This window comes from Crinia signifera, chromosome 1 (genome assembly GCF_055691185.1).
Source record: "Crinia signifera chromosome 1, ASM5569118v1, whole genome shotgun sequence".
NCBI lineage: Eukaryota > Metazoa > Chordata > Amphibia > Anura > Myobatrachidae > Crinia > Crinia signifera.
The window spans coordinates 78,569,851-78,582,688 of NC_139217.1; the positions used below are offsets into that span (position 1 = coordinate 78,569,851).

Below are 12,838 nucleotides of genomic sequence, written 5' to 3' on the forward strand. Positions count from 1 at the left end.
CTGTCGACATAGTGGTGTCAACCCAATGCTTGTTGGTGTAGACCTAACAACCCACACCCTTAAAAATTTTGCTACGTAAGTGCTGCTTACCTAAATGCTCAATTGCCAAGGGTTCCATGCTCATTGCCAGGGGTTCTATGCTCATTGCCACATGGAATTACGTGCTCATTGCCAAGGGGGAATACATACTTACGGTAACTGGGGAACAGTAAATAATAAATTGTAAATAATACCCCTTTTACACCAGAAAATGCATTCCCGGGTTGGCCCCTTTTTCACCAGCCTAGTCCCTGCATTTTCTGGTGTGAGGGGGAGAGAAACTCCCCCCTAACCAGATAGCTCATTTAACTGGCTATATCTTCAGAACCAACTCATCCATTTACATGAGACAAGTATCATATTGAAGAACTTTTGAGTGGGCTTCGAATAATTTTGGTCCCGTAAACTGGGCCATTGGGTTCTGGAGTAATTGCAGTTCAAAAATAAAAACATTGGTTTTCCCGCAATATCTCTGGAACTATTTGACCCATATGGACAACCCTGGTATCAGATTAAAGGCCCATTGGGTCCGAATGAGATCAACCATGAGCTTCTGTGATGCCAGGGGGTGAACTGGCAGCCGTCGGAACCGGGTGGGGGTCGGAATTAACAGGTCCCATGTGATATCTCCGGTTCCCGGGGGGCTAGGGACACGGAGACGGGCTTGTTTGCTTGCTACATAATGAGCTATGTCTGAAATGACGGGGCACTTGCCAGGTGCCCCCCCTTGAATCCGCCCATGTGTGTACAAGTGGGTAGTTTGATACCTTTATGTATATATTATGCATTATGTAAACAAGCATTTACTTCTACTGTATAAGTACACAGGAAAAAATACACCGTTATAGTTAAATTAACCTTTAATAAGAAATACAAAAAAAGATAATATTAAGCAATAAGTTTGAAATAGCAAGCAAAGGTGATACATTAAAACAGTTTTCACTTGTGTTAACATTTCTTTAACCAAGGTCACAAATTAGAGGATGTTCCCGTCATTTTATTGTTGTAGTTACAAATGTAAAAATAGTCCATCAGGAACTTCTGCAGATTTGGGTTATACACCAGGATATCTTTGATTGAAAAGAACATTCACACACTAGTAATTACCAACTGCTTTTGTACACTTGCTCGTTTCTCTCAAATAAATTCATTTTTATTTTGGCATCGATTGTATTTTTAGAGATTATTCATTAATAATACAGAAAAGAACATGCATCTAGCACAAGAACATAATATAGAAAGAAATGAAGGTCAATTATCACAAAAACTCCTTTTTTCCATTTCATTATACATTTCACATTGTTATCTTTACATATTAGGGAAGGTATATAAGAAAAAAATATTTCCAATGAAGTATTTAGTAACGTGACTGGTGCACAGAAGTACATATAATTTTAAAATATAATCCAAATGACGTTATGAGATATTACAGCGCAAAAGTACTAGAATTGTCTAATTTCCATCCATACTTCATTGCATGTAAATAAATATATAAGTATGTATAATACAATTACGTATTCCATGAACAAAATCTATAATACCAATAATAACCATAACTCTATAAATACCTAAATCCATGTGCATTTCTAGGGTTTTGCATACATTCTTCTCATATATCTCCACAAATGTACAACCAATACTTATTAGGTTAGTGCAAAGCAGTTCACAGGCTGTGATGTGCCTTTTGAATAATTAGATAAATAAAACATAATACACATGCTGCATAAAATTTTTTTTTTTTTTAATAATATTTAAAAGGACTTTGCAGTTGCAAATTAAAATAGTGCAGTACTTTGGGTCAGCAGTGTCACTTTCTTGAGTGACACCTGGTGCGGGGGGTGAGCCAATATAAAAGGGGGTGTGGTCTAACATGGAGGGGTCTCTAAGAGAGGGTGTGGCCTCACCGCCCCCATTTTCTTCACTTCTGGGGTTCCGGAAATGCGGCCTGCCCACGGAAACTGCCTATTTGCTGTACATAATGTTACGGTGCAGCAGTACAGTGCTCCAGTCACTGAGTAGGAAGCGGGATTTTGGGGTCACTCACAGGTGTGGCTCGTAACTCCACACTCCTATTGTGATGTCACTGTTTTGGATAAATACTGCAAGTAAAATTAAACATATGTAAAATTCCAAACCGATGTAGTTCCTCTTCCCTGCCTGGGGTGTCGTTCTGTTCTGTGGGGCTTCTAGCACAGTGTTGTCTGCATATCAGTGCTGAAATACAGACCACACTGTGCTAGAAGCATCACAGATGAAAGCGATACCCTAGGCAGGCAAGAGGAATTGCACAGGTTTTGGAAGATGCAGGATGCTATAATGAACAATATATTACATTGTGTGTCATATTATAATAGAGAGGGACATTTTCAGACATGCATTTCTGTTATCAGTAACAAATCCCCAGATCTTCACATACTGCGTGTGAGAATTTGGCAGGCTGTAATGTTAAATGCTGAGGTTTTGGAGCCTTCAGATGAACCGTATGGATCAGTGTAATACTGCACCAACAGTAGATCTTTCTGTTTGATTCTTATTTTATATAAATGTTTCAATGTACACTATAGCATCAAGAAAATATATATTTCCCATATTCACCTGCTCTGCCGCAAAGTCACTCTACTGAGAAAACATCTATTGATCATTTCTTACAAGTTCTGGAGTAATGCTTTTTGGAATAATGAACAATTTCACAGAAATGAGGCATGTTTCAAACTGGTTTATTTTTATATCTCCCAAAATTAGAAACACAAGAGGTTAGGGGTATTCATTATCACTGGCCTAAATCAATGTGATCAAAATGAAAAAGTAAACTTTGTAATCATATTATTTGTTGAAAACTTCTAGTTTCTTTACAACTTACCAATATCAGCGCACATGACTTACGTCCATGCAAAATGCAGAGATGGCACTACACAATGGCCCTTATTCTGGCTTACTCGCAAAGGCAAATTCCTTCTTAATGAACAAAACCATGTGCACTGCAGGTGGGGCAGATGTAACATGTGCAGAGAGAGTTAGGTTTGGGGGAATTATTTTGTTTCTGTGCAGGGAAAGTACTGGCTGCTTTATTTTTACACTGCAATGGAAATCTCACTTTGAAGTAAAACCCCACCCAAATCTAACTCTCTCTGCACATGTTAGATCTGCCCCACCTGCAGTGCACATGGTTTTGTCCATTTGAGAAGGAATTTGCTTTTGCGAGTGAACCAGAATAAGGGCCATGTCTCATCAGGCATCCTTATGTGTATTGTAAACTGGCAAGTAAGCGTGACTTTCTGTGCAATGCAGCATACTATAATAATAATAATAATAATAATACCGTTCTGTGATTTGCTAATGACTTGGCATGCCTTCCCATGAATGTTGGTCTCCACAATAAATGACACGGCAAAATAGATTCCTTTTGAGATATATTTTGAAATCCCACCATGCTCCACCACACAATTGGCCTCATTCAAAGCTGATCGATGGGCTGTGAATCTGTCGAACCCAGCAGTCAGGTAAATGCCACCCGCCAGTGTGTTCGCAACCATGGAAACAGGGAGAAATTCATGGCAATCACTCACCATCTATTGGATTTCTCCCTGTTCACAGCCACCGAGTATGTCTAGATGTACTCGGCACTGCAAAGGCCATGGAGAGATTGGGGCCACTGGTGACGTCAGAGGCCCTCTCTCCCAACAGCCGGGCCAGTCTTTGTTTTTGTGCGGCACCCATTTTTTTGAGTGGGTTGCCGTCTACAAATGCTGGGCGGCTGTCAGTCAGCCAGTGTACAGTCTGCAATCACAAGCTGTCCCTAGCTGTGGCCAGAAGGAGGGTTCGCACATACGCACTGCGGACCGATAATCGCTAGGTCTGTAAATTTGCAGCCCTGAGATCAGGGCTGAACTGGCCCAAATATAGTCAATAATCAGTCAGATATACATATATAAAACAAGTCTTTATACATTTTTGCTTTCACTTCACTCTTTGATATTCCACAAAGAAACACATGACATTAAGGTGCCGTTATAAAGATGCAGTAGATGAGGATTTTTCTTGCACAGATTCCTCCCTTGAAAATGACTTGCCACCATCATGCTAAACCCCTTCAATATTCTTGAATATCAAATAAGGACATATTATAAATCTCCATTTCATAGATACACCTGAACACATAAACATTTTCCTTTCAAAGTCCGACCTGTAAACATATTCTAAAAACCCCACCCCCTTATTAATTAAAATGTTTCCATTTTGCTTTTAACATACTGTACTGCTCAATTGACATTAATTACTTTCCACATTTTACCTAATTTGAAATTACTACTATATGAAATTCCCATTCTAATACTAATCTATGATTGCATATTATTAAAATAATAGTATCCATTTTGGTTTGGATTTATGTATTCACAATGTGTGCAACTCTCACCATTTCTCAACTCATCGACAAAAATGATAAGTCAGTCTAATGGCAATATTTACATTTACTATCACAGGAAGGGGACAAGAAACTTAAAAATGTATTTAGCTTGAGAACTTACTTTACGTGAAGTATAGATATTATTTATTATGTGCATATTGACTAAAATAGCTTCTGTAATGATGTGTACATACAGTATGGTTCAATTCTGGCTCATGAATAATTTTGACGATTCGATTTTGGTTAACTGCACTTTAGATGTACTTTAGATTTAGAGTATCTGTCAGTTTGGCCCTAGACCAAATACATTCTAAAGGTGAGATAGTCAAGACTTGCCTGCACTGTCTATTTTTCTATTTGATACTGACTAAACGAGGGTGCACATACAGATGGAGCCGGGCTCCCTCTTGCTGGCGAAACGTCAGATTGTCTCCGCTGGCGATCCATCAGCGGCGAGGCGCTCCATCTGACTGAGACACGTGTGCGTCTCACACGCACACACGTCCCAGTTTCCAGGCGGCGGGGCGACGGGAACCCTGTCCGTCTCCGCTTCAGAGAGACGGACAGGGTTAGGGGAGGCGGCGGGGGGGAGCGGGGAGGCGGTGGGGACCCCGGGTGACCGGCGGGGACCCGGGGGAAGCGCCAACAGAAGGGGACGCGAGCACATCTCGTGCGCGCACGTCCCCTTTCGCAGATCAGATGGCGGCTGGCGGGGGATGGTGGCTGGCGATTCTGCCGCCATCCCCAGCAAAGACCAGGCCGGCTCCATCTGTAGAATCGACTTTCTATTCAATTTTGACTATATAATCAAAATTGCACCGTCTGTACATAGCTTAAATCTAGTAGTTTCTTAATTAATAAACCATACAACAATGTGAATTAACTAAAGGTTTTTTTTAAGAACCTTTAATCAGCTTTTTTCATGTAGCTTAAGCCCATTTCATTTAGTACTTTCCATCAATATGACTTCTATAAATGTTATTCATGTCATAATACTGCAGGGTAGGGTAGCAGTAGTAGGAGCAGCTCTCTCCTTAATAAATGCCTCTACTCTGTTACTAACAAATGTTTTTGCACACCGGACACTGAAGTTTGTGTTCAGTCTTTTGAATGGACAATTCGGTTCCTAAGCTTAATACTACTTCATTTTTTGATGATGTGATGTCGATTTTTCATTATTAGGCGAACTAGTTTTTTTCAGCGATTAACACATTTTGCTTTGGGGTTAACAAAAGGTATAAACACTTTAGGAAAGATCTGAATAAAAGCAAAATGTTCTGGTCAAAGGAAAGTTGTTAATCACCAAAATACAGGAGATGGAGAAATAGCTGCTTACAGGTAAAGAACTCGGCCTCTGTATTCTGTATATGTACTAATGATATACATGGGATACATTAAACTGAAAATAATATATCAACAGTGTTTATTTAAGGAGGGGTAACAGATAACTAAAGCAGCCAGGTGCTGCAACGTGCGTAATTACTCTGTATGACTTCGGGGATCTTAGGGGAACTTTAGTACCTTAATTAAAAAAACATATGTTTAATACACAACCTAATAACCTCAGAGTGTACTAGTCTTTTAGTGGTACGCTAAACATACCACACTGTATTTTTGCAAGTTTTTAATGTAGGGTTATGATTGATCACCCCCCCCCCCCACACACCTCCACATAGAGCATATTGCCCTTACCATTAAACACAACAGATTTTCAGACCATGCACTGGCTCTTAGGAGTAATAGGATGTAGAAAAAAGAGGGATGGCTTCTTCTGTGTAAACAAATTTGTTTCATCTTATAAATATCTTTACTGAAAAAAAAACATGAACACAAGAAGCATTTGGCCCACTTATGTTTTGGCAACACAAATAAATATATACTGCACTATACTGCATCACCATACTGTATGTATATATTATTTATAGAAGGTGAATTTTGGTGACAATACCTTTTTCTCCCTTCATACGTAACCAAAATTGATAAATTAAGTATTAAAGATTAAGTTCTCCACTTCTGATGACTTGTTAATATAGATTTGCGAATTGTATTGTTTGTTTACAAATCAAAGTAAAAAATTGTCTTTTGGCCCATTCACATGCAAAATGTTTGCACGGGCCACCTAGTTATGCAAATATGATAGCTAAGTAACTATTATTAATGAGCGAAGTCTGATTTCTACAAAGCATTATCTCTTTCGTCATCACTGTTTATGTTTGGTGTTTAGAGATCTCTTAATCATTCACTTTACAGCCTTCCGTATCAGCCTGAAGCCTCCAATTTGTTTTGTTTTTTAATGTGAAAATGACATGACACCCCTGCAGCGGAAACAACATTGTCAAAATGTGTACCGATTTATGACCAGTAACTAAAGCATTCTTACTACTAGCTCATTGACTATTTAATGGAAATGTTGTCATACACACTACAGTAAGACCAGCTTTATATATGGTTTTATTCTACATTTTAAGTATCGGATTATAAAAACAAAAAAATAACATTTCTAAATTTGTGGACAGGCTATTCCGGGGCTAAATGTAAATGGAATAGGTAAAATCTTTGTCAAATGCATAGATATAATCATGTCTATACAATGAATCATAACTTACAGTGCTTTTCTAATTTGTCCTGTGTACTGTATGTTCCCTTCACTATCTATGTGCTCACACGTAGAGAGTTGTACAAATCTATGCGGTTGCACCCTTCCTTATTTTTCTGTCTGCAAGAGTAATCAGCACTTTCTCTTAACCTATGCTAGGCGCACAAGATGTTCTCTTATGTGCACTCTCATGGTTGCCATCCATTTGCCAATGAAAAATGCCAGTTTAGCTGCCGCACAGAAACAGCTGAAATGCTTTCAAGTCAGAACCATAAGCAAGTTCGCTCAATGCGGCCACAAATGGGAACCTTGGTGCAACTCAGAAGCAGAACCACAGTGCACCACCACTAAGTTGAAAATAAGCAGAGTACTTTATCCTTATGCTCTCTGGAACAATGGATAGATTTAATATATACAAATAAATGTTTCTTTATATACATTATGATTTGTACATATATTTATACCTTTTATTGTGCTACAATATACATTTATTACATGTTAAATTTAGCTATAAATTAAAAAAAGATGAGTAATATATTAAATACAGTATTTACCAATCATGTAATGAATAAATTCTCTTACAGCTACTTTAGTTAAAAATGACTTTTGTATGGTGGCTGCTGTATGTATGTTGTAATTAGGGTCTACAATGTGCATTGATTATTATTGCTCGCCAGTAGATGTGTATGTTATATTGCACGTACCTCCATGGAAGATCCAGATTATGGTACACTTTAGGTGTACACTGTTGGTGATCTACTTTTCACTTAAGTATATGAAAATATATATATCTGTCTATAATATGGATAAAGTGCTCAACTTCACCTCATGTCCCTTTTTTTACCAAAAAAAATGAAATTACGATATGGTGCATGACGGAAATTTGCCAAAAGAAACAAAAATATCATACTTTTGAATTGAAAGAGAGGACAGGAAAAAAGTTGGGGAAAAAGTTAAATAAATATATAAATAAATTCATTAAAACTTTTATAACTATTTAAAAAAAAAAAACGTTTTTAGCTTTACAAAAAAAAACATTTCCTTTAATGAACTATTTATCTAAAAACATATATATATTATTTTTTTTTAACATGATTTCTTATAAAAATCTAATGTGTCCAGTGAAATTGTTGCTCTGCTTCTACTCTAATGGAGCGTTCCTCTGTTTGATCCATTTATTTTGTCACTGCTAAAAGCTTGCTGATCAAATTAATTTGTGACCATAGCTATTAAGTTGTCATGCATTGAACACTTTGATGCAGAGTAAAATAACATAAATTAACAACAGTATAATGTATGACTTTATATTCTACTTTATTTATCAATTGCAAATTTGTACAGCCTTCCCAGTCTTAAATGATAAGTCTGTTCTAATACTGTAAAATAGCTAGAAAGGAAACTGCTGTATCTCTACATTTTCAAATAAAAGAATACAGTAGCATTTTAAATAAATGCTATCTCATTTGACATTCGCAATTAATACTTTTGTAGGGTCTAGCTACCATGTAAACATTTTAAAAATAGTAAACACGAGTCATATTATAGTCCAATGAAATTTTTTTGACAAGCAAAATTTTAACTACAAATGCTCCTAAAGTGGCATTGGGAAAATGATGTAGAATTACACTGATTTGTACTACTGAAATACTGTTCTAGATAAATGAAAATAAAAGTACATAATAATGATCACACATTAATAAAATATAATAGAACTAAATAGTATAGGGCATTATTATCCTGGTTTCAGGTGCTTAATAGGGAATTTGAAAATCAGTGTCAATAACTGGTTTAAAGGTCAGCACTATTAAATCTTCTCTTCTTGAAATGGGTGTTCTAGCTTATGAGTTACCCAATCTGCTCTTTACAGTTTCCCATGGACAAACAGAGAATACATGGACCAAGATGCAGGAAATATAGTGATTGTGAAATTAAAAGAAGGGCCTTACACAGAGCTGAATCAGAATATTTCATACTCCACCAACCAAACACTTGATTGTAGAATATAGGGCTGTTGTGCGTGAAGGTTATAATGCCCGATTCATTTACTCCTTGTGTTAACATAATGAAAATTGAAAAAAATAAAAAAAAACATAGGAAATACATTTTTTAATACATAAAAAAAAGGCTGAGTGTCATTTGAACCAAAAGAGAACAAAATACTAATTCAATGATGTGATTTAGGGTATTATTGTAGTGCAATTCCATGGAACACACACAGATACAGTAGTAAAGATTGAAATGTCTTTGACATACAGATTTCCTTGGTCATTCTGGTATAGACATCCAAAAAGTAATATTACGGAAACCGAGTAATACTTCGTTGTATCACACCAGGAAAAAAATGATGGAACCTCAAACTTTCTGACTTTGTACAAACTTCATTATGCGTGTTTGTTATTTCCATTGTTTCAGTGCAGTAAATTATACACTAACGAAATTAGAAATGGCATTTAGCACACAAGCATTTTGAGTTACGATATAAAAGTTTGAAGTTTGAATTAACAAAATAGGGTCCCCAAAACAAATAATACTGTATGCACCAGTAAATGTGTTCTCTGTTAACAGGTAGCCGTTTCTCATGAACTGCAGTACAACCTTTTTCCAAAATGAATATACTTTACGGTCAAGGAGGAACTGTTTTTAGAAGCCATGAGTGCTACTGTGTCTATTCATAGCTCATTCTAGTTAACAGAGTCCCCTCTCCTTAGGTAAGAGGTGCTTACTGTACTGTACATGTCAATTCATAAGTTAGCAGTTATTAGTCATACATACTAAAACAATCTGAGTCTCAGAATGACAAGATATCATTAGCATACCAGGTGTTTATTCTATTTTGAAAAGACAAGACCTTCTATGGCAAGTTCCCTATTCAGGTAAGTAGCCCAGTATACCAGGTTGAATGTACCGAATAAAAGTGGAAAGACTATTCTTGACATTCTGTCAATTTTACTAACACTGTTGAATGTTTTCTTTGCCTCCTGTGGTTTTGCTTTGTTAGGATCTGCAGTTGCACTTTTTGATATTGTCGGTAGAGCGGAATCCTTGGTGATGTTTGGAGCATAATTTGCTACAGCTACGGCATACGCATTGTTCTTCTTAATGACGGAAGCTTTCTCTTTTTTCTGAAAATAGACAAATCCAGAAAACCCGTTAGCTGTTGTTTTGCCAAGGCAATTTTTGCATAATACATTTTGTGACAAAGACTTGTAAGTGACTGTTTTACAGAACGAAAATAACTGTTGTATATACGTACTGCATAATCCAATCAGCATAGTAGAATTTTCAAGGCAGACACGAGGAAAGATAATAAAATATACAAATGGCAGGCAGAGTGGCGGTCTAATAATAAATAATAATATGAAAGCTTCCTGTGATTGATCAGAAACTTTATTTGTTTACACGCAAAAAATATATATATAGTCGATCAACATTAAGGGGGGTATTTAATCTCCCGCAGCCATCTCCCGATGGGGGAGATGGCTGCAGGGCCCTATTTCATGCTTCCCCGACAGCATTGAACAGGGGAGCTCGACAGAATGAGCTCGACTTCAAAAACAGTCGGGCTTGTTCTGCCGAGAATGGCCGGGAAGTGACGAGCTCCCGGCTGCAGCTCGCCTCCTCCTGACTACAGCTTGCGGCCACTCCACCTTCTCGTCCCGCTGCAGGCAGGACATTGAATCCCGCCTTGGACAAGGTCACGGCTGTTGGGCCAGCTCGACAGCCGTAGCCCAAGATTGAATACCCCCCTACAACTCCTAATATGGTGGCATTATAGAGGTTCTGCTTATATACTGGACTATGGGGGTTATGTATCAAATAGTGAACAGAGTAGAGAAGTGGACCAGAGGCAAAGTTGCCTATAGCCACCAATCAGCTTTCAGGTAGCATTCATAGGGGGGTATTCAATGGCGGGCGCTATTTCCGACATTTTACTGATTATCTTCTAGAAGTTGCTAAATAAATAAGAAGTACAATCTGATTGGTTAGTATGTGCAACATCCCATCTTCAATAAAACACCCATCTTAGTAAATTTACCTCTTATAGTTTGGTCTTAGAGCTTTTAGTGTTTATACAGTACATATTGTGAAATTATGTACTTTTTGTGAATCTTGATTTCTGTCTTTACCTTTATTTTCATTACTTGTGCGTGTGTATGTTCTCTTTGGTGACTGGTTTATTTGGCATATGTGTTTATTTTCAATATACAGTAAATTAGTTTTCATCTGTTTGTGTCAAGCAATATTATGGGGTTAATATTATTTTGCATTTACGCTACTGAAGTTTGCAATCATTCCCCAACTTTTCACAGCAATGGGAAAACCACTATATTGCAATATAGATCAGTATTATTACTGTTACTATTAAGAATTATAATGTATTTTTATAATTATTTAGAATAAAACACTAACATCCAATATAACAAATAAACAGGGGGACTGCTTCTAAGTCAGGGGCAACTGCAGAAACTGATACATTGTATGATTTTCTGTTAACTGTATATGAATCAAAAACGATAAATGGGCAAATAAGCGTTTCTACATAGGGATGGCGATTGGTGTACCCACCATCGATAGATACCATTGTGGCACAAACTATCGATCGTAGATAACTATTTCCATCAATGGTCATACCATACGTATTTTGTGCATGAACAGGCCTTCTTTTTTTTTTTAAATACCACTGCTACTAATGATAGCAGGAAACTAACTGGTTTTCCACCATCAATGTAAAAAAAAATTAAACACTGGCTGTAGATCATAAATTAGGTCAAACCATTGATGGGTTGGTGGCCGTTCCTATTTGAAGTTGATAACTGGGTGATGAATCTCCAGATAACCAGCAGTGTCTCATTTAAGTATAAAAGGATCATCTTGGGTATGTATCTGTGTTTGTTAGGCTGGACGCACCTGGGACACCTGTTTCAGAGGGATGTTTTGAACTCACCTTGAGGTAAGTACAAGTGCTGACACTGTGATAGAATAATAGTGTGCAGTAAGACTGAGATGCATGTGGACTCAGGGATACTGATATAGACAGGCCTAAAGTTTGATTTAAAATCAGCCCCAAGATTAAAGCCAGGTTAAACTCTGTGGGGGCCCTGGACAAGATTGCAGTGACCCCCCCACGGTGGCAGGTGGTACTCCTGCCCCCCACGGAGGCAGGTGGTACCTGGGCAACCCCCATGGAGGCAGATGGTACCTCCCCCTACACGGAGGCAGGTGGTATCTCCCCCCTACATGGAGGCAGGTGGTATCTCCCCCCTCACACAGAGGCAGGTGGCACCTGGGCATGGCAACCCCCCCCATGGAGGCAGTTGGTACCTGGGCAGCAGGAATGCAGGCAGCGGGGATCTTTGCAGTGGGGATGCAGGCAGCGGGGTCCCTGTGGCGTATGGGAAGTCAGCAACATGGTCCCTGTGGTGGATGGACAGTCAGCGGCGGGGTCCCTGCGGCGGTTGGGATCTAGTAGCGCTACTAGTTCCAATCTGCCGCAGGGACCCACCGCTGACTTCTAATATGCCACAGGGACCCCGCCACTGACTGCAGTGCCCAGCTGCCGCAGGGACCCCCTGCTCGCCTCACGCTGCCGGACCCCCTGCCTGCCACCCACCTGTCACCACCGCAGCAGTGCCAATGTAGGGACCCCTGATGTGTGGGTGCCCCAGGGTGACCGCCCCTGTTGCCCCGTGCTTAATCTGGCCCTGTAGGATGCATACTATTATCAATTTAAGAGCTACACCAGAACCCCACTATTGATTACCAATGAAGAAGATCCACACAGATCAACAAACTGTATC

At 38.6% G+C, this 12,838-nt stretch overlaps 1 protein-coding gene across 2 annotated transcripts in view; it reads right to left on the reverse strand.

Moving 5' to 3' along the window:
- Window positions 1-881: 881 nt before the first annotated feature.
- LOC146050578 (gamma-aminobutyric acid receptor subunit alpha-2-like) overlaps window positions 882-12,838 on the reverse strand; it is a 178,538-nt gene continuing 166,581 nt past the window's right edge. For both annotated transcript variants that reach the window (XM_083167774.1, XM_083167694.1), the window contains exon 10: window positions 882-10,162. In XM_083167774.1, coding sequence (XP_083023900.1) covers window positions 9,869-10,162 — 294 coding nt within the window. In that variant the 3' untranslated portion in view covers window positions 882-9,868. The remainder of the gene's footprint in view (window positions 10,163-12,838) is intronic.